The following is a 23,222-nucleotide window of genomic DNA, read 5'->3' on the forward strand; positions in this document are numbered from 1 at the left end:
TAATATCATACATGTAGCCTGACGTCCCAAATTGATTAACCTTTAGCAAATTAAAAGGAGTTTTGAACCCTATTTCGTACCATACTTGTGGAAAGTGCTGTGCTATATATAGATGCTGACAGAGAGTGAGACATGTGTAACAGGAATTTGTAAATCTGCTTTTCTGCAACAACCTTTTAGGTGGTGAGCTGTGTATGCTGGAGTAACTGACGTATTTACCTGTGCAGCTGAATATTATCGCCTGTGTATTGTGAATCGCTGTAGTCCATAATGGATGGTATTTGAAAATGGAAAGCGCTCTTGACTGGGTTTCTATTTTAAAGTGGCTCATTGTTGTGAATCTGACAGATACGAATGAGTTTTCCACAACAGGAGGATTAGTATGCATAGTTTACACCCTCTTGAACCTGGCCTGTTCTAATTCAATGTTTTCTCCTCCTGTCCTTCTCTTCCTCTCCCTCTGAACCTGTCTGTCCTTCCCTGTCTTCCTTTCTTCCTTCCTTCCTTCCTACCCTCCATCCTCTCCATCCTTCCCCTCCCCATCATGCTATTCGATTCCAGTGGCGGCTACGAAAAACAAAGTGAGAGGTGAGTTGGATCCTCCATTTTCCCTGCTGCTTGGTAAATGGGGAGACACCATTCTCAATAAGCTGAGCTGAGATAGCTGCCTTATCATTCCTGTGAGCCAGGCAGGCAGTACCACCACCCTGTTCCTTTCCACACGGCCATTATTTTTGCTATTTACTTGCCCTCTCTGTACTGCCCCTGCTTTACCTCCTCTGCCATCACTTCTTCTCTGTCATCTTTTTCAGCTAAGAGGAAAGCTGCTGAACTTCAGTGCTGCACAGAGCTTAGCCGCATGAAGTCACTTGTAGCATGGCTAACCTTAGTGTGAAATAGCTCTTAAACATAATGACCATTTGTTTATATCACTCTGCTTGTCTGTTTTTATTTCAGACAGACTGTCAATCTGTGTATTTTCAGTCACTCTCTCTCTCAGAAGGCGGCGATAAATTGCCTCTGAAGTGAGTCACTGAATTATTCAGTCACAACACTGATTCATTTATATTTGCGAGTCATTGAATCATTCATTTAACACATTCATTCAAAAATGTCGAATCATTCATTCCATTGAGTCCACTGTCTGACTAAAAATATTTCCCTGATGTATCTGATAATGACTCCAAACATACTTCTTGTTTCTTTTTAATATTTTATTTATTAAGTATATTACATTTTTCATGTTTAAAAGCACAACTAAAAATTGTAGCATTTATAATTATAGTAACTTCATATTATAGAAGTAGCTTGTGTCAAATAAAACAGTCCAGAAAATTATTCAGTGAAGAAACCAACAACAATGTGGCAATTTCAAAGATGGACCTCCAAACCCATGTTCGCATTGTGTCAAAGTACAAGGCATTTTTATCTTCGATGTTTACTGTTTGCGGAGTAATAAACTAACTCTATGGTTTATGGCTGCATTTGTTTTGGCTTTATTGTGACAGTGTGTCCTTCAGGCCACAGCTGTAGAATTTCACGGTTGTTGTTTGCCACGTAGTTATAGATTACATTTAAAAGATACTTCCACTAAGTGGTTCAGTGAGAAGCAGTGAAATATTTACAAGGAGAAGTTCACAGAGGTTATGTGTGACTTGGTATGCCATAGGAAAGTGAGATTTCTTTGATAAACCACAAATACTTGCACACAAAAACACACAGTCAATCATTTCAAACAAATATATACAATTTTAAGAAATTATGAGCAGCTGATGCATTATTCACTGTTGCATTCGAAGTATGCATTGTCAAAAACAGATTTAACAGTGAAAAAGCCGTGGGGACAAAAAAAAAGGGGGTACACCCGTGTTTTGTAATCCATCATAACTATCCATATGTCTGTATGTCTTAATTTCTAAATTACATACAATGTAAAGGTTTTGGCTTTGTTTTCATATTGACATGCCTTCACAGGATTAGTTGATTAATTGGCCAAAATACTTTTATAGAAATACAGAATGTTCGATAGATTTTATTGTGGATAAAAAATGTCTCTTTCTGGAAAAATAAATAAATAAAAAAGTAAACAATTACACTATAATACAGTTTCGAAGGTGGTGAGTTGTGAAAATTACATGATTTCAGATTTCATACGGTGCATGCCATTGTAAAGACTAAGTCTATCCAGTGCTGTCCCATGACAAATTCATACGTATTTTACAATGTGTCTAATTCATAGGACCTCACTTGTACAATTTTGTATGATTTGTCTAGACCCCACTGACAGGTATTTTCATTGGCAGGTTTAAGGGTAAGTTATTCGTATGTTCCCCAATTCATAGAAATTGGGGAACTCATAAATTATGCACGATTTAGCAAAAAAACGTACGAATTCTTATTTAGCCAAATTAGCCACCTCATAAAATATGTACGAATTGTCATGAGATTGGATTGGTCTATCCTTCACAGACTCATTTTCATCCCTGTTAAATTCAATATGGCATCAAACCTGACTAAGGTCTATAAGAAATCCCGGACATTTTAGGCAATTTAGAAATCCCAGCAAAGGACACGTCTGGGAAAAAGAGGACGTATTGTCCCCCTGTTTGAGAACATATTTGCCATGTTTAGTTACTTGCTCTACCAATACTGTGCAAAAACGAAAATCTTGCCTGTGCAATAGATCTGAATGTGACATTTGTTAGCTCTCCCAAAGGTCTGCCTCATTTTTTGAGGAAGAAAAACTATCACTGCAAATATTTGGAGTCAGGTAGATGAAATGAAGCCTCTGTGTACAGAATGAGTGAGACGCTATCAGGGACTGACTCCTCTAAACCACCTGCTCTCCTCATGAATAATGCACAAGACTACACACACTCACCTCAGATGGCAATTTTACCTGTGTACCATCTGCCTACAGGGGCACGGCATGGTATCGGCGTGTGTGTTCGCGCTCGGCGAGTAACAGAGTTGTTTTTGTCAACGGCACTTTCATAGGAACTGTTCCCTTTTGTCGCAGTAAATTACGGCATTAAAAAGAGAGGACTTGCTACAATTAAGAAACTGTGATTGGGATGTTTGTTTACAATGGCAGGAGCAGCTGCACACTGGTCTAATTGTACAAATGGAAGTGGATCCGCTGAGACCAGTTCATTTGTTGTTTGCTAATTGATTAGATTTCTCTAAATCAGAAATTGCTGAGCGTCTTCAAAATGTTCATCCTCTGTGTCTGGTGTGGGGCGGTGTCCATGTTTTCTGCGTTTAATCGCTTTGATTCACACAATGTGCACAGCTAGCTCATTAGACTCTCTGCAATTAGTGCTATGACTTGTTAAATGTGATGTGTGTAATTTAATAAGTTAAATGCTTTATCTGTTCCCAGCTTAATATGCAAAAACAACTATAACAAAGCTATTTGTAGAATGATTTACTAAAAATTTTGTCTCTGTGGTAAGCCATCCCAATTTAGCAACATTTTCTATCTGGACTTTCTGTTTGGCTGACCCACTGCAGATGGGGGTAGTTTTGGGAAAAATAAAGACAACATGGAATTAATATTTTGTTAATGCATGTTCTTGGTATATTGTAAGCACAATATTATTTGATAATTTGTATGTTGGATTATGAAAAGACATTTATAATAGTACAAAAGATTTATGTTTTGAACATAAAAAAGTATCAGGATTGAGCAGCACATCTTAGTATTTAACCAGGATTACAATACATTTTTCATGAGCAGCAAATCAGCATATTATAATGATTTGTGAAGGATCATGTGACCTTTACTGACCTTTACGATTGTTGCTTGTCATATACAATGTGACTTGTGGCAGACTGTGTGATATGATCCTTCATGTATTGCTATGCATCTAGTTGTTGATTGGTTCTTTATTAGATGGCAGCCGCAGGACTGTGACCTACAATTTTCCCAGAAATCCACAGGAGTCCAAGATTAGATCAAGGCAATTAATGGTCTGTAGGTGAGCACGACACACTAAGCAGTCCAAGACTGGCCTCGGTAAAAAAATATTTTACTGTCCCCAAAATTTGTTTTAGACTGTGGCATTCGCACAGAGTTCTTTTAGATTTAGCAAACAGAAGGCCATAATCATGACAAGGACATGCACAAAACTTCCCAAAATTTTAAAACCAACAGACACAAGGGCATTTTTGAGAGCAGTAATCTAGTTTAACACTGCCAGGGTGTATTGAAATCAGTTGGGCTGTACTATTCACTTCTAATCGGTGTCTTTCATCCTCTTCTGCTTAGTGTCCCAAAGCTCTAATTAACTCCTCAAACATTATTCTCAGCCCTAGGGAAAGACTGTGAGTGCTGAATGAAAAGAATATCAAAGATTAACACCTCCATTTTCACTAGTGCCCCTTACTGATTCCCATTGGGACGCCCACCACCGTTGATGTAACCTCCGCGAATTAATCTTACCTTGACTCACAAGAGTGTAGCTGTAACCACAGAAGTCTCCTAAAAGTGCGTTTCAGGCATTTCCAAACACCGAAGAATTGAGCTATTGCTGTTTTGTCACTGTAAAACACTGTCAGCACATCTTTAAAATGAACAGAATTTTGTGTTTTGGTTAACTGGTCTGGGATTGTGTTGTCAGCACCTGGCAATGCTAGCCAAATTGGCACCAATTCATGCACTTCATACCTGGCACACTTGATCCTGGGAACATACACTTGGCATCATACCCGAATAGATGTCCTTTTTTTGGACTGGTTCTGCCTGGTAAACCCCAAACCTGAAATAGTCTGTTTGATTTGGTCTGGCGAACGATGAAGTAGAATCCAAGAGAGATTGTAGACTTAGATTTAATAACCAAACTTTCAGGCATTGACAGAATTAGTACACACATATGTAAGGATTTGTAGCATTCATTTTGTGTCATATCAAACCAGAGGTTATGCCAGAGCGATTCACCCTATTTAGTACTTTCTCCATCAACAACAGTCCATATTTAACTGATTCCGCCTTTTAAATCATACCAAGTAACTGACCAAGAATCTTACCACAGTTTCATTGTTGACCGAACCCTTGAATCTGATTGGACAGTTGTGACCCTGGACCACAAAACCAGTCATATGGGTCAATTTTTGGAAATTGTGATTTTTAAATTAGAAATGATTTTACATATATCATCTGAAAGACGAATGAATAATCTTAACACTGATGCATGATTTGTTAGGATAGGACATTGTTTGGTCGAGATATAAACACTTGAAAATCTGGAATCTGAGGGTGCAAAAAAAAATTAATACTGAGAAAATCTCCTTTAAATTTGTCTAAATGAAGTTCTTATTAATGCATATCACGGATCAATTTTTAAAATTATGAGTATTATTATTATATTTTTTTATGGTATTTACATTTTGTTATTATTATATAAAAGCGTTGATATATTTACAGTAATATATATATATATATATATATAATTTTGACCCAAACTATGTATTGTTGGCTGTAAATATACCCATGCAACATAAAGTATGACAGGTTTTGTGGTCCAATGTTAAATGTTTGAAAGAGCAAAAAGTCTCCCAATGGCTGATCTGTGCTGAAAAATATGGGCCGCTTGTCTTCTGTCAGCATGGTCAAGGCTAAAAGTCAAGGGCATGACTACGTCCAGGCTGGCCTCAGCGTCTCAGCGAGCTAGAGCATACTTGCTAAAGGTCATCTTGTTACAGTTCTCTGCTGAAAGGTTACGGAGATACATTCGCTTGAAGAGGCAAGACAGATCACTCATGCAGCTGATTCATGTTTTGCGTCATCTCAAATCTTGTGAGAGCCTCTAAACATTAGCAGATTGAGGGTGAGAACAAGCTGCGAAATATCAGTTTTGTGGCTTAAATTACATTTTATAATATGTCTGTTAGAAGTGAGAAGCGAGCTGTTGTCTATTGTTTTAATAGATGTAGGCTTTACTTGTAAAGTCTTTAAGTTTAAAGAAGTAAAAAAGACAAGACGTCATTTAAGTGAACTATTCCTTTAAGATTTCACACAATTAGCATGTTAATTGAAATTAAAATAAGGAAAATCTTGGAAATTAGTCATATGTCAGTTCCTTTATGTCACATGAGACTTTTTCTCTGTTTTCACCTCTCAGTGGGAGAGTTATTGAGGACGTTTAGGAGAGGCTGGAGCTAATTTTATATTTTGTGCGTTGAGTTTAGAGACAGGGAGGGACGTCCATATGGGAAGGAGAAACAGAGGGGAAGAGGAGAACGAGAGGCATACATACACACAGAGAGAGAGAGAGAGAGAGAGAGAGAGAGAGAGAGAGAGAGAGAGCTCAAACAGCATTAGATAGGCCTGATCCCAGGAGAGATCTGTTTCACTCAAACGCCTCTGACCAGAGAGAAGGGCTCACCTCACCGCTCTATTAAGTCGTGTGTTGATCAAATCATCGCAACACACAAAGTGTCCCAAGAGCTGGATCACGTATCAGAAACAACAAGATACAGTAGATGCAAAAACTGCCCTCTCTGAATAAGCTTTAAGTTCTCCCACAGAAAAATGAATACAGAGACCATTTATTTTTTCAGTTTCAACATCAATTGGCTCAATAAAAATGTTTATTAATTTACCTCACTATTGTGATATTACATTCAATGTCAGTTGATGTTTTAACCCATTACTTTTAACTCTACTTCTGCAATGTGATGTATTGAGTAAAACATAATAGTAAAAGTACAGTAAGATCAGGAATGTGCATTACAGAATTAATGGATTTATGAACATTTAAAATGAACGTGTTTAAAATCTTTATTATGTATCTTCAAAATAATGCAAAGAGGTCAAATAATCCTAAAATGATCAGATAAATCCATAACTCTACTTAATAATAAGTGAATTGTTTATATTAGTTCATTGTATAATATGTGTAGTTCAACAATGTGAACGGGGGAAATGAAAAAGTCAGATGTATTTTTTATTTTTTATTATATGTCTGCTTTATTTTTTAGTTTGTGACCTTGCAAAAACGTAGTGTATGAATTTCAATGTAGCATTGCGCATTATGCAAGAAACGGTTTTATTTTCCATCCGTTTATTAATATTTCTTCAAATTCGTGCTACCTCAGAGTTGAACCTTTGAACTGTTCTTCAGCTTAGCAAATTTTCTCCATTTTGAAGGCTTTTTTTCCCCCTGTATGTTTTAAAGTATTACTGTATGTTTTTAGCATTGTGGGTAGTTTCAGGTGTCTCTCAGCAGTTGTTTGTTATTCATAAGCACTCTTAGCTGGAAATATGCAGAAAAATAGGCATTTCTGAATAGCTGGAAGCACATCTCGAAAATACACTTTGCATTAATGGTAAAACCTGTCCAAAACTTAACATAATTCAAGTGCAGAGCGAGTAGGACGGGCTCTTTTGAACAACAGCATGAATCGTCCCTGGAGGACCTGTCAAAGGCCTTTCATTTTAGTTCCTCCTGAAACTGCGGTACACAATTTATTACATTACTATTTATTTAATTGATTATTTATTTACTGTCCAGATTTCCCAAAGATGCTACTGACATATATACTCAAAATTATCCTTCCCAGACTCCCAATAAGCTTCTTTTCGTTCTTTGTTTCTGAATGGTGTCAAGTCAGTGATCCTCTTCTGCATTCACACAGTTTGGGCCCTCCTGGGATTTCTTAAGTTGACACATTTTGTTAATCTTAATTGTTTGCTATCAAACATATGCGTAAAAATAGAACCAGATTTGCACCTACAGTTTTGGAGCAGTTTCCCATGACTGATTTCCCATGGATCTTGACCCTTTCTCCTGATTATAGGGAGAAGAGTGATGAGGGATGGGGATGAGAAAATGAGGCAGGAGAAGATCAAGGAAGCAGAGAGAGAACTAGAGACAGGGGCTGGCAGGCCATGCTTCATGCAAAACACAGATGAATAATGTATCCTGCCTACCTGGAGTAATACAGATCCATTTCTCTGTCTCTTTCTCCCTCCGCCTGTAATGCTGTGGTCTGTAGGAGACGTTAATCAGGTAGTAAATGACCTGCTCTACTGTCTCATATGACCCCTGAGCCAGAGAAGCGAACAATAGGGTCATGTTATGGCTGGTTAGCATGCCATACCTATACTATTAAAACTCAGAAAATGGTTCAGATGATATAGTTAGCCATTCAAAATCCATGTGCATTATGACCTGGTAGAAAAATTAACTTTATTTTTGAGTCTTGCAAATAACATCTGCTCAAAAGTTTCAGCAATGACATTTAATTTTGATTTAAATATGTGCTAAAAAAAAATAGAAAATTTCGGGGGGAAAAATGTGCTTAGACACTCATAGTCTCAGTGTTTTCAAAATTAAAGTCTCAAAGAGACATTCCATATATATATAACAGTAGCCATCAGGACAATCCATATTAGTCAACCACAAATTAAAATATTGGAGTTCCATTTTATTAAACTCTCAAAATGCAAAACGTCCTTATCAATTAAAGGGAATTTAAGGTTAATTTACAGAATCCAGATGTCACACTGACACAGAACTAAAAACTGGACTGAACTCTTGCCCTGCATGAACGTGCCAAACCGTAGCAAAATTACCCATATCTAATGTTTTCAAATTTTATCATACGTTATCTGCAAGTTTGTGGCAAATAAATCTTTTTGAGTTGCATCTTTGGCATAACAGTGCTAAGCTACAGCACAATAGCACTATATTTTCTGCTTATAATAAAAGACTGTGGAATATGCAACTGTTTTTGTCTCACTAAAACAAGCGAGGAAATTAAATAAATCCCAAATCGACGCCTCCTCAGTGTTTGTGTGTGTGTATGTAATATGACCGCCAGAGGCTCGGAAAAGAAATAAGCACCACAGCTGGCCGACGTGCTCTTCTGTCAGGAAGCCTGTGGAGAGGCCCTTAGCAGCTCTGTCTCTCTGTCTGTCTCACTCACTCCTTCTTGTCCTCCTGGTTCTCTTATGAAAGCTACATCATATCTGGACAGGCTCTCAAATCAGTCTATTTGTGACACGCTGCAATTAGCAGTGTACAGAAAAAGATGCTAAATTTGCATAGTCGAATTTGAACCAGATACCCGTCGATCCCTATTTCTCTCATCAGCCACCAATCTGCGCTCGCCGTGTCCAAATCTTGCACTAAATCACATCTTCCGCATTTTTATACATGACTTCTGAGTGTTTGGTTGCTATTTTCATAATTCTCTCTTTGAGTTCAAATGAGTTCACAGTCAAAACTTGCCTGGTTAGGACACAGCGTTTCTCTTCCATCACGTCTTCGTCCTTCTCCTTTGCCTATTACACCACATTTGAACAGTTTTCATCTCTCCTGATGTCCCATCGTCTGGCAGCGGTGGCGCTGGAGATTTTGACCTCTGATCTGTGAGAGTCATCACTTCCTCACTTTAAATAAATACAGATTATTCATCTATCACGTCCTCTCCAGGGTTGTCTTTATATGTGTATGTGTGTGTGTGTGTGTGTACAGTTTTTCATTAGCTCCCTCGGCCCTCCCTGCACAAGGTGATCTGTTATTGCCTGTCTAACCCTGGGGTGCCGTGATGGATGTCAGTTTGTGAATTATTTCTCACTGAGCTAAACCTTTATTCAGTCTTCTGCTCAGATCGCAGTAAGCAAGGGCTCACGAGTGACCCTTATCTGTTTTTTGTAGGTGCTTAGGGGACGTCCTTTTTTGTTTCTGTTTTCAATAGTGTAACGATGTATAAAGCACTAGTGACACAGAAGTCACTTTAAAACCAAAAGGTTCCAGTTGCTAAACATGGCAAACATTTAAAGGGATAGTTCACCTAAAAATAAAAATTATGTCATTAATTACTACACCATCATGTTGTTTCAAACTGTAAGACCTTTGGAACACAATTTAAGATTTTTTTGTTGCAATTCAAGAGCTTTTTGACCCTACATAGACAGCAAGGCAACTGACACATTCAAGGCACATAAAGGTAGTGAGGACATTGTTAAAATACTCCATGTCATACCAGTGATTCAACAGAAATTATATGAAGCTATGAGTGATGGTACTTTTGTTAAAGCATGTCGAAGACTGACACGTCTTTTGTTTTCTTTGCGAACAAATGTATTCTCATAGCTTTGTTGAACCGCTGATGTCACATGGACTAATTTAACAATGTCCTCACTACCTTTCTGGCCCTTGAGCGTGTCAGTTGCATTGCTGTTTGTGCAGGGTCAGAAAGCTCTCGGATTTCATCAACTATATCTTATGGGTCTGGAAACGACATAAGGGTGAGTAATTAATTTATGGAATTTTCATTTTTGCGTGAACTATCCCTTTAATGAGTTTTTATTAATGTATAATTTTATTGTTTGTTTACCTTTAAAAAGGGCATTAGGGTGCCATGATTTTTGGATTTATTTTAATATTAATGAACATTATTATTATTATCATTATTGTAATATTATATAATAGGAATATTTATAATTATATTATTTAGATAAATCTTTGAAAAAATTTGACTTTTAATTTGACTTTTAAGAGAAACTGGAAAATTTAATGTAACAAATTGACTAAGGGAGGCAAAAACAATGAGGCATCCACTGTACCTTAACAGCGCTGTGCTGACTTTGCAGGCGAAAACAAAAATTTAAATTTTATTCTGATGAGTCCTCAATTCCTTTAACACATCCAGGTAGAACTCCTGCCACAAAAGCTGCTTATTGTCATCTGGTTGGGTTTGAAAACAGACTTTATCCACAGATCTTGTGTTTCTGAAGGCACTGAGTTTAGCCGTTGCCTGTTCTCCTCGTGTGTTTCTGACTCAGTTATGATTTAGTGTTGAATGATGTCAGTACATTCTTCACCTTCTGTACTTTTCACCCACGTTTAGATGTAAATAGCTCTCTTCTACTTTGTCTTTCTGGAGCAACTCTTCCATGAAGCAAACCACATGATCTGGGCTTCAGCAAAGCGTGTTATAGCCAGAGGTTGCGTTACAAATAGTCATTATCTGTCACTTTGCCGGACTGGGTTGTAATTTTCCATCATGCTCTATTTTTAACTGTCAGTAAAACATTGTAATGCTTGGTGTTTTGTTTTGTTTTTTTCTGACGTGGCATTAATATTACAAGAACTTTTACTTTTGCCAGGTGCTGCTGTGCTTTGGCTTTTTTTTTTGTCGTTTTCTTCTTTCTCTCTGTTGATAGATTCATGTAGAGTGTTCATGCTAAAGGTTGAACACTCCATATGTTGCTGTGGTTGTGCCTGTCTCTCACACACTTTCTGTCTGTCTCTTCCAGGAGCCCAAGGCCAGTTCCCTATCGTCCAGAACATGACTGTGACAGAAGGAGGAATAGCCAACTTGACCTGCCGTGTGGAACAAAATGACAACACCTCCCTCCAGTGGTCAAACCCTGCACAACAGACGCTCTTCTTTGGGGACAAGAAAGGTGAGTGATGGCAACTAAAGTCATGTCATGTGTGTTATTAGCTGAATGAGATTTTAATAGAGGAACTTTAAGGGATTGGGCTTTTTTGCTATTGCTTAGATAGGTTGTAGTGACAGATACAGCTACAGTAGTATACAAACTGTGTGAATTATTTTCCAAAACCTAGTGAACTCATCATAGGTGTAAATCATCATAGGTGCTCAAAGTCTGTTTGAAAGTGCTTTCATGTCAGGAACAAACCTGTAATGCCTTAAAAATGCATTTAACTTAATTATGCTACTTATGATGCCTAATACATTTTTGGTTGATAGTTTCAGTGAAAAACAAAATCCAAGATGGCAGATAAGCTGAGTGGGGACAAAAGTGAAAGTCAGTCAAAGTATAAATTTCAACATGGATGAAATGTATTTAAAGAAATGGTTAAAAAATGCTCTTTTGTTGGTTTGATTGCTTCTATTGTCCTCATTTGTAAGTCACGTTGGATAAAAGCATCTGCTAAATGAGTGAATGCACTGTAATGTATTGGAAAATCTCGAAATATAATGAAAAAAACGAAAGCCAAGATGGTGGATGAGCTGAGGAAAAGCAATAAATCCAACATGGTTGACAGGCTCAGTAAAAATGTAAATCTACAATGGTAGATAAGCTCAGTAAAAAAAAAAAAAAAAAGTTAAATAATACATCTAATTAATTGAAGATGGCGGACAAGCTGAAAAAAAAAGAAAATAGTTATATCTTTGTGAGATGATTGTTTAATGTTTATTTTTTATTATTTTTGAAAGGGCCTTGAATACTTATGATTATTACAGGATTTAAATATAATTCTTACTCTTTCTCTTACTTCTATCTCATTCCATAACTGGTAGCCCAGCTAATAATGAATGTTCGCACAGTTTACACTAAATCTATCTAAAGGTTAGGTAAATGTCAAGATAAAACATGCTCAAAGTAATATTTATAGAACATTCTAATAAAATGTACATTTAATATGCATTCTCATTTCATTCTTATCATTGAAAGAAAACATTCTCAGAAGAATATTCTCTAGACATTCTTATGAAGTTATTGAAATGTGCTGAATGTTAACATACTTGGAATATTACAAATAAACATACTACTTTCACTGTTTTCAGAGCTTAAATTTGTTAGCTGGGAGAGTCTTGTAGGTGGTAGGCACGGAGGAAGCTCACTAGGTTTTGGAAGAAAGAATCTTTTTTATTTACAGCTGGATCTCATTGCCTGAGATAAAGAGTGGAATACATCATCTGGTTTTTCTTCCATGCCGAGCTGGATGTTGTAAAATGGCTTTGTGTTCACCTGTTGTATGATTTGTTGGCTGTAAATTTCTGTAGAGAATCAATATTGGTCCGGGCAGAGCTTTATAAGACACACTTTTACCCGTAAACACCCTTAATCAAGAGCAGACGCAAAATCAACAACCAGACGATCTCCCAGACTCCCACACACACAATCAGGAGAGCGCACACACACACACATACACCAGAAAGTGGGACAGCGGCTTGATTAATGTTGTGGAATACTAACAGATTACATTTGATAAATGAGGTATGGGAGGTGAGCCATTTAAAGGACTCTCCACTGCAGCCTTAAAGATATCTACTGTTCCCAGATCAGATCAATACGGGGCAGGAACGTTATCACAGGCTCAGCAAATGCCCCGTTCATTATGTCAGCAGAGCTTTTCACGTGGAAGTAATCATGGGACGTATTCGATACACCCGGCGGATTGGATTTTATAATGATATTGTAGCTCTCCATATCTGCGAATTGCCCAGGTCGTTTGTATGGAGATAATAAATGTCCTTTGATTTATAAAAGATCCATGTGTCAAAGATAGCTTAGTGTTTCCTGGCTCACACAGACTCAGACGTGAATGCGGTGATCAAAAAAATACATGGAAGTAGAATAACAATTAAGTGTGAGTGGCTGATTTATGCGTTCAGGTGATGACTGTGCTCAGAGGCAGCTGACTTACATAGAGCCAAACTGTCAGAAACATGAAATCCCAATGAGTGATTTAGAATGTTCTCTCCCGTTTAGAAACATTTATTTTTGACTTGTTAGTTCTTTGTCTTGAGCAATTTCATCACCCAGAGAGGAAAATTCTGTCATCATTTAATCTGCCTCATGTCTGTCTTTCTTCTGTGGAAGGCAAACTGATTTGTTTGACGTCTTCAGAAGTTTCCGGCGACAAGTAGTTTTACATACGCGATGAAAGTGCAAATTCTGTGCAACTTGACATAATCACAATCAAAATAAGCTCAAGATCTGTGTTTTCAGTGTCGCAGAGATTGTTTAACATTTGAAAATTCAAACAGCCATAAAAATGTATATTCTAATGTTAGGGTTGTAAATAATATTGAATAATATTAATTATATATATAATGTAATATAATATGATATTTTTATTAAAAAAAAAAAATTCGTAAACACTTGATTAGTTGACAGTCAGATAGTCATATGTCCTTTTTTGTAGTAATAGGAGTAGAAGTAGTAGTAATATAAAATAATGTTTTAATTTTTTAATCATTAGCATTAGTATCATACTTACACTAGCTTGTTTTATTTACACTCAAATATTACAATAGTCATGTTTAATGTTTTATATTTTTAATTCGTGGTAGTATTAAAATAGTGATAGTAATAATAATTAAAAATGTAAAAAAAAAAATCACATTTTTCACTAAAATCTCAGCTACATTCTTCTTCAAATCTTACAGCCATAATCACGTCCAATCAGAACATACTTTGTGTTTATGTATCTATGTGGAGCAGGATTTTACCCAGTAAGATTTCCCAGGGGGCGGGGCATTTGAAGCGACTGATTTCAATAGAATCTAAATTTGTGACTTTTTACATTTTTTCAGTTAGCTCATCAGTAGTTTTTTCTGTTTTTGTTCATACCAAAAAATGTACATCAGTATGCTGTAATAATACACAATGGAAGTAAACAGGACCATCATTCCATAGCGTTTAGAACCAAACAAGTAAAGCACATATTTTTGTTAAAACACACATGAATTATTGTAATTATCTGAGCCGTAAAATAGTCTGTTTTCTACACATCTGTATACTTTCATTAGCTGTCGTAATACCACACTCATCATTAACGCTAGAATATTTAGTGTCTCAGATGATGGCAGTGTATTCGTCAGCTCTGTAATTTAACCCCTCACCTAGGCCCAGTGCTCATCCACACCTGCCTGTTATTCAACATCAGTCTATAGTTCATTTGTGCAGATATGGTCTCATGCTGTGCCAACACAGCGTTTCCCAAAATTACATCTTCCTGAAGCTGGTTCTGTAGGAGGAACTGTGATTGGCCGTGCGGCACCTGCGAGCACGTCCATGTGTGTTTTTATGCATGCTGGAGAGGAGGGTTGTTTGGATGTGCTGTGCTGTGCTGACTGCAGTCATGTGTATAGACCAAGTTGCTCAACCGCAAGACAGTGCTTCTCATGCCAGAGCGATGGCTTAATTATTAACACTACGAGCCTCAGATCTGACTGAAAACTTTCACATTTGGGAAGCAGGGTAATAAGAAACACATCAGTAGTGGAGAAGAGGAAGCGATAACGGGGAGTTGTGAAATCCGCCTGCTAGGGATGGCGTCTGATTTGATTTAGAGCTTGGTGCAATCTAGCTGAACCAGGAGGAAATGTCTCTAGTTTGTGCCAGGAGCTGGTTGAATAGTTTATCCTTGCAAGCTGTCAGTCTATCTGATCTCAGTCCTGACAGAAAACATCAATCACTCAGTTACTCATAAAATTTAATTGTCTACACCATATAGATCAAACTACAGAGTCTGCTGTGTTTCAGTTTTGGCTCTACTCAGTGAAGAGAGAGAAAAAAAAAACGATTCTTAGTTCTAGAAACAAAATGCCTGTTTATACCAAGATGAATGTTCGGGGCAAAAGTTTGATAAATATTTTAATTTGAATGGATGATGGTCAGTGTATATGTTCACATGCGGCAGTGAAAAAGGAATGTTTTTAAGAGTTTGGGGGGTGGGGGATCATACTCTGATTTTATCATATATATATATATATATATATATATATATATATATATATATATATATATATATATATATATATATATATATAAAAAATCAAATATATACACACTAATTAAAAAAAAAATTTGCTCAAAAACATATAACATATATAAAATTAGTTTCAAAATTTTTGTAATCTCCATATCCATTCTATTATATAATAATATAAAGCATTCCAGTTTTAACTAGGAGTAAAAAAAAAATGTTTTGTTTTGTTTCGTGTGAGTTTTTTCTAAATGAGCAGTTATTTGATTGCTGTACTTGTCATATTTTTTGTACCACGTTTAGAGGTTTGTATGATGATTTAAAGCTGCAGTAGGTAACTTTTGTAAAAATTTATTTTTTACATATTTGTTAAACCTGTCATTATGTCCTGACAGTAGAATATGAGACAGATAAGCTGTGAAAAAAATCAAGCTCCTCTGGCTCCTCCCAGTGGTCCTATTGCCATTTGCAGAAATTTGCCGCTCTCGGTAAGAAACAACCAATCAGAGCTGCGGTCCGTAACTTTTTTGTGCTCAAAATTTACAAAATGTAAATAATAAGCGAGTACAACATGAATTCATTTTCCAAACCATGTTTTTAGCCTGTCCTGAATCACTATTGTGCACCTATAATAAGTGTTTATATTTGGACTATTTTAGATTGCTTCAGGGGTACCGCGGCGGAGTAACCCAGTACCTTTGTGATTCTTCATAGACATAAACAGAGAGAAGTAGCCCCGGCTACGATGTTCTTCCGCAATACGCAAGCAGTTCTGTTTATTAACCGCTAGAGCGTCAAAAGTTACCGACTGTGTTTTTTTTTGTTTTTTTTTTACTTTTGAGTGTTTATGTGATTTTATGTGAGGCAGTGTTGTGGCATTTGTTTTTGCCTAAGACAGCAACCACTTTTATCTTCATGCAGATTATTATAGAAAACATGATTGCAGCACATAAGATTGAGCAATATAAAAGTGTAAACAAACTGAACAATTTGCACAGAGTTCGTTTTAGTTGACACAGTGTAAGATGTCTTTTAAACCTTCACATAAATTACCTTCACAAAATAGGTAATTGCTACAGTGATGGCAATTTGTAATGCACAGTTTAGTGGCAGTTTTTGAGATTTGTTATAGATAGATAGATGCCTTTCTCATATCAGCTGGTGACGGTGTGTGAAGTGTCTGTGTGGAAAAAATGCTCCATTTTGCTGCTCTTTACGGGTTTTGGATAGTTCTGCAGCCTCAAGGAAAGTGAAAATGAGGGAAGGGAGATAGGGAGATTTCAGACATTTTGTGCTTGGCCAAAGGGGGTTTGTGGAAAATATTTACAGCTGCTACTTTTTTCATCATTCTGCCACTGAAGGCCCACAGAGTCCATGCACAGGTGCAGATGTGTGTCCTCAACAAATGGTGCTCAGGCTAATCACTGCGGTCCCTCAATTACTCGTTTGTTCTGCACATGTGAGGTTGTGTGCTGTCCCACACCGCTCTCGGACTCGGAAGTGATGGTAGAGGACAAGGTGCCCTTGAGAAAGGATGTAATTACTAGAGTAAAGAGTGTGTGTGGCAGTAGACCACGGGCCTTCGACACTGTGCCGCTGAACAGAGAGACACAACAGAGAGAAAATGAGCAGGATAATTCCTCTCGGCATCTACAGGTGCTCCATTATTCTCCCACTGCCAGTTCACATTGTTATTCCTTCCATCTCTTCTTTCTGTGTCTGCTCCGTTTTTAATTGCTTTGCATGTGTGCGTGGCTCTTAATGGCAAATCTTGTTTGTAACCGAGTGCTAGATGTGAAATGAGAGTTGTTTGAGAGTTGTTTGATACAGGACAGCTGGTCTTACTGGAAAAACCAGGACATACCTTTTTAAGGTGCTTTATCAGGCCTAACTGTATTTTGTTAACCAGCTTAGCCAAACACCCATTAGCTTAGCCAAAGACAAAGAGAACGTCTACCTGGTTATATATTAACTAATCTTTTACAAAACATGACTATACGTTCGCAAATGATTAATAAGTGATTTGTTATAATTGATAAGATTTTGTAACTGCTTTGTAGATGTCTTTACTGTCACTTTTAATCAGTTTAATACCCACTTGGCATAAATAAAGTATTCATTTCTTTAAAAAATAACTAAGTAACTAACTAACCAATTCACTAAATAAATGACACACAAATCAAATTGATACAATTTGTATCTTGAGCGTTTTTTGCGGTTTATTTATTAATTTTTTTAGCTTTTACTCAACAAGTTTAATTCCACAATGGATTTCTCCAAGTAAAAGCTTCAGAGTCATTTGTTGTTAGCATTAGTCTAACTAGCGTAGCATTATTGGCTTCAGGCTGTTGCTGTTCTGTTTCTGTCGCATGTAACATTACACAGCCTAATCTCAATACAACATTTATCAGTTGCTTTTTCTCTGGCTGCCTGTCTTTTCTTCCCGTCTTCTCGTTTCTTTTCTCCTGTCTTCTTGTTTCTTTTCTCCCTCTCCCTTTCTATACCATTCTCTTTTATCCATCTTTCAGTCCTATGAATAAAATTAGCTTCTCTCGCTACAGAATATCTATGTGTTCATTCCACAGTGAAAGACCCGAAGAGAGCGGGAGCAGGAAAGTGTGATGGAGAACAAGCGTGTCATCTTTCTATTCATTTATCTATCTGGCCCTTCCTGGCCTTGTCGGGCGTTAACTCTGTGTGTAATGGTGCGTCATCAGCCAAATCCCTCTCCATTTAAAAAGACAATTTTATGGCTCTACAGCATCTGTTTATTACAAATATGGGTTTATTATGAGCCGAGACCTCATTTATTTCCAGCCTGACTCGTGTCGATGCATCGCCCCATTCTTACTCATTCTCTCGCTCACTTTTCCGCACTCTTATTCACCCTGAAATTGATTGACTGTTTAATTCGACATTTAGCAGCTCTCGGAGAGTTCGGCTATCTCTAGTTCTCTCGAGGGCTCCAGCAGTTTTCCGCTGCTCAATATTTCTGCGCGCTGAATGCGCGTCAATACCCACAATTCCTCCCGCTCTCCTCACCTTTGAGCTCGCACAGTCTGACCACTCTTGAATTACACCTTAACGGGATTTGTGTGCTCACCGGACCAACAAATTAGCTCATTTGGAATAAGTGTTATGGCATATTACACAGAAATAATGCACAGAATGCCCATTAACCATGTGCTAGTATGTGTCCGTGCGCTCATTTGAATGTCGACCTCATCCTGCCTCGTGTTTTTCTTCAATATGAAAGTGCACGATTGTTTATAGAAGTCATATTTTACCCTGATTACTCACCTCTCCTGACCTATCAGGCTGTTTGAGTGGGTGAATGTGATCGGCACGCCAGAGGAGGAGTAACTTCTCTTCTTGTTGGTGCGTTTGAGGTGTTTGTTGCAGTTATTCTTCACAGTTGGACACACAGGATCGATGGGAGAAAAGTGGCTCCCCGAGTTCACGCTGGGATGAACTGGTTCAGAGTAATGGCAGCCACAAGTGTGTGTGTGTGTGTATATATATATTTTATGTATCATTTGAAAGACAAGATGAGCTTAAATCGACATATTTATTTACTTATTATTTCACAAAAAAGAGAAACCTTAGCCTTAAAAAAGTTTCACAATATGTATTTTTACTATATATTTCTGTTCTGCAGAAGAAAGAAAGTTTATAATTTAATGACTTTTCATTTTTGGGTGAGCTAACCAAGTCTCAGGTGAAATGTCAACATGAAGCCAGTTGTTAGTAGATATTTCTTCCATGGATGTGATGATTTGCTGCTTTCTAGTTTGTTTAAAGTAGTTTACATTTCAAGTAATAAATAAATAAACAAACCAACTGTCACATTATGTAAAATAAGACACATTTTGATGTGATCACATTGTAATGCGTACACTACCATTAAAAAGTTTGGAACTGGTAAGATTTACATTTTTATGTGTTTTTTTTTTTTTTTTTTTTCATTAATACTGCATTTATTTGATCAGAAATGCAATATAAACAGTAGGAATAATGTTGTGAAACAGTACTACAATTCAAAATAACTGATTTCTCTTTGAATGAATTTTAACATTTTAATGTATTCCTGTGACGGATTGCTCCAGGCTTCATTGTCACATGATTCTTCAGAAAGTATTATAATATGCAGATTTTTTGCTCAAGAAAAAATTCTTATTAGTATCATAATACTTTTGAAAATAGTTGTACTGCTTTATATTTATGTGGGATTTTTTTCACGATTCTTTGATGAATCAAAAGTTTAAATTGATGTAACTCTTTTGTAGCATTAGACATGTCTGTCACTTTTGATCAAATGAATACATGCCTGCTGAAGTATTACATTCTTTAATTAAAAACCAACCAACCAAACAAGCAGAAATCCTACAGACCCCAAACATTTGAACTGCAGTGTAAATCTGCCAGAGAATAGTTGCAGGAAATTGTCATTTTAAAAAGTTGAAGTCCAGGCAATGCATTGTGGTGTATGAATGTTCCATGTTGTTAGTACACAGTGTGACCTCAGAGTGTGAGTTTGGGGAAAGTTACACCTCAAACAAGGGGCATAAAGCTCTTGCGTCTTCTCTTCCAGGAAGCCAAGAGACTTGAAAATGATTGAGGGGAACGTCTTGTTACACAGGCCTGAGTCACAGGGTTCTTATTAGAAAAGTGACCCGTCAGCTCACAGTATCACTGAGGCAAACAGAGAGAGGAATATTTGGAATTCATTATTTTCTTACAGTGTGTGCCAAACTGTCACAACCTGTTCCTCGGGAGCACAGGCCTAAACTAGCATGCGCCTCACTTAAGAAATTCTCTCCACACAGTCAGACAACATTCACACTTCCTGTCTGCTTATAAAGTCATCATCATCCTCTGCTGCTCATTGGTGTTGTCAGTTATGAAGTAAAAAAGGGAAGAGGGGAGCGTTTGGAAGACTTTGCAGCCTGATTGTTTTAAACCAGCACAGCAACATTTATCATATGAATAATAATTCCTGTCACATTAAACTGACTGTCATTTTTGAGTAAAGTAGTGAGTGTGCTTTTCAATACTCACCAATAAACTATTAGTTTGAATTAATTAAGTTTTGGTGTTTTACCACACCATTTTAAACCTTTTTAAAGACTATTATTATCATTGTCTTTGGACACTTAATTCCAAGTTATTTATAAGTAAATTAAAATAAAAATGCACGTAGTTTAAACTTAAGTTTGCTTTTTCACCAACTAGAGGTATGCCAGTATCAAATTTCCCTGTTGCAATTAATTGCTCAGGCTTTTATCACGGTAAACGGTATTATTACGGTATTGAAATTTAGTTTTAAAAAAAGTGTTCATAATACAGTATAACAGGTTAAAAATAACTGAACTAAAAAGTTAAAAATAACTGAACATTTAAATACAATAAAGCAATACAGAAAAATATATAAAGTTAAAGTGCAAAAGAACTATAAAGACCCAATTGGTATCTCTTTACAAAAAGATATCTTTAGTTCACCATTAACATTCACAATGAGCAATAGCTACATTTGCTACAGAAGTTATTAATCTTTGTTAAAAAAATAAAAGTTTTAGTTCATGTTAGCTCATTAAATAATACAGTTGCAACTTTAGAATTTATCAACGTGTTATTAAATATTGGAAAACCATTGGCAAATCATTGGCAGTTTATGTTAACTAATGAAATAACTAATGTTAAAAATGAAGCCCTAATGTAAAATGTAAATGAGAAATAAAAAAATCAAAACACTTTCAAACAATTTCTATGTCATGTTGTAGTCCAGATTAAAATAACCTACTAAGACTTAATACTTAAGTATTTGGCACTATGATGAACATCATAGCTAATACACAAATCTGCTTTTTAAAATTATTAAATATGTTTTAGAAAGTAGGGCTGGTTTATTTGTGGTGTTTCAAGGGTAAGGACTGCATTTTCTGCAGTTTAGTGCCATCTGCTGTCAGAGAGTGAATGTGCTTTCATTCAGCGCATCTCTCACGTGTTCCTCCATGTGCTTCTCTTATGTGCTTGTTTACATCAGAGCGCACAGAGTCTTTCAAGCAGCATACAGCGGTGCTGTGCATTTTGATCAGTTGAATAGTATTCTTCAAATGTATTCCAAATTTGGAATTATTTGTAATATATAATTATTCAAGGTATTTAGAAGTGCCCACGATAACAATATTGTGCATAATCATTACCTTGGTATATAGGATTATGTAGAATATACTGACAAGCGTTTGAGGTTAGCATAGTTAAGTAAAATTAAAACCATAAAAAAATTACATTTTCATTATTTGAAACATTTTGTTTTTTGAATAAATGAATTCAACTGAAATAAGGTGAAAATTTTTTATTTTTTTATTTTTCATTTAACTTTGTCATGACTGTATAGTTTTTATATTTTTTTTATTTCAGTTTTAATTATATTTAATGCATGTTATATAATAATGGAAACTAAAGTAAAAAATGTATAAAACTATATAAATATGAAAAAAATACACTACAAAATTAACTACAATTAAAATTAAAGCAATCATGGTAAACTTATATACAATGAAATGTTTTAATTTTATACATTTAAAATATATTATACATTATACTGTACTATATATTATAACTTTAATCAAATAAAACTTATAATTTGACATTATTACAAAACAATAAGAAACGTAGTATTGAAAAGAAATTGTACTCTGTTGAAGTTTACTTAAGTGGGCTTTTTTAATTTATATTATATTGATGTTTTTTATACTTTTAAGATTTGGAGTGCACTTCTTTTTCACAAGGGAAAAGCATGAGAAGGAAAATGCCGTTTTGAGTGTGTATGAGAGTGGCATAAGTGCTTTAAAGCGATTTCAATTTAAATATTTCTGAAAGGGTTTTGCTATGCAAACAGTCTAACAGCTAATGATATTCGCATTTAAATTAAAGCACTGCAGCTAACTATATCAAAATCAAAACAAAAACAAACAAAAAATATTTAGACTGTCATAAACAGTGGATGGAAAAGGCTAAGATGAACTCTAATGAAAGTGGTTTTGCTGTGGCATTGCGATTATCAGCTGTTATTTAAAACAATTCTAAACCAGATGAATGGCTCATTTCTCCAGATTCTTGTCAAAGCATTTCTCCTCCCCTGCTCTTTCTCTCTCTCTTTCTTTCTGTGTATCGCTCCATTGAGCTGTCAGTGCATTACAATTGCCTTCCTGTTCTATTAGATTTCTGACGAGTATTTTCGGCTGTGTTCTAGTGGCATTTCTTATCTCGCCCACAAACACCAGAAGGCGGTTCACCAGGGCTCTGTGTCTCGAACATAGTGTTTTTTGTCTTCTTTTATAAACAGAAATGGAAGGAGGAGGGGAAACTCTCTTTGCTGAAATGCAAGTAAGCCTATATCAGTGTCAGCATATGTCGAGACTGATGTTGCTACTTACAATTCATAATTAGACCCTTTCCGCATCTATATCAGCACCTAAAGACGACAGGCTTTGGCAAGACTCTGGTGCACCTTATCCTGAAACAAATCAGTTTCAATACTATTAAATTGTTTGGGTTGTTTGTTTTGTTTTTTGTTTTTTTCAGTCATTGCAGCCGTGATGATGTAGAATTTATTTACACTGATGCCCAAACCACATGGGCACAAATGGTTTCTCATCACTCCAAGTTGAGATAGTGGCCTGTCAAGTCAGTTAGTGAGTGATTTGTGGATAATATTGCATAAATGTTTTTTTTTTA

General features: G+C 36.3%; 1 protein-coding gene across 1 annotated transcript in view; it reads left to right on the forward strand.

Moving 5' to 3' along the window:
• Positions 1 to 510: 510 nt before the first annotated feature.
• Positions 511 to 23,222, forward strand: part of LOC113093083 (cell adhesion molecule 2) — an 81,891-nt gene continuing 59,179 nt past the window's right edge. The window contains exons 1-2 of the mRNA XM_026258932.1: positions 511 to 588; positions 11,270 to 11,419. Coding sequence (XP_026114717.1) covers positions 11,302 to 11,419 — 118 coding nt within the window. The 5' untranslated portion in view covers positions 511 to 588; positions 11,270 to 11,301. The remainder of the gene's footprint in view (positions 589 to 11,269; positions 11,420 to 23,222) is intronic.

The sequence above is a fragment of the Carassius auratus genome, unplaced genomic scaffold (genome assembly GCF_003368295.1).
Source record: "Carassius auratus strain Wakin unplaced genomic scaffold, ASM336829v1 scaf_tig00214857, whole genome shotgun sequence".
Taxonomy (NCBI): domain Eukaryota; kingdom Metazoa; phylum Chordata; class Actinopteri; order Cypriniformes; family Cyprinidae; genus Carassius; species Carassius auratus.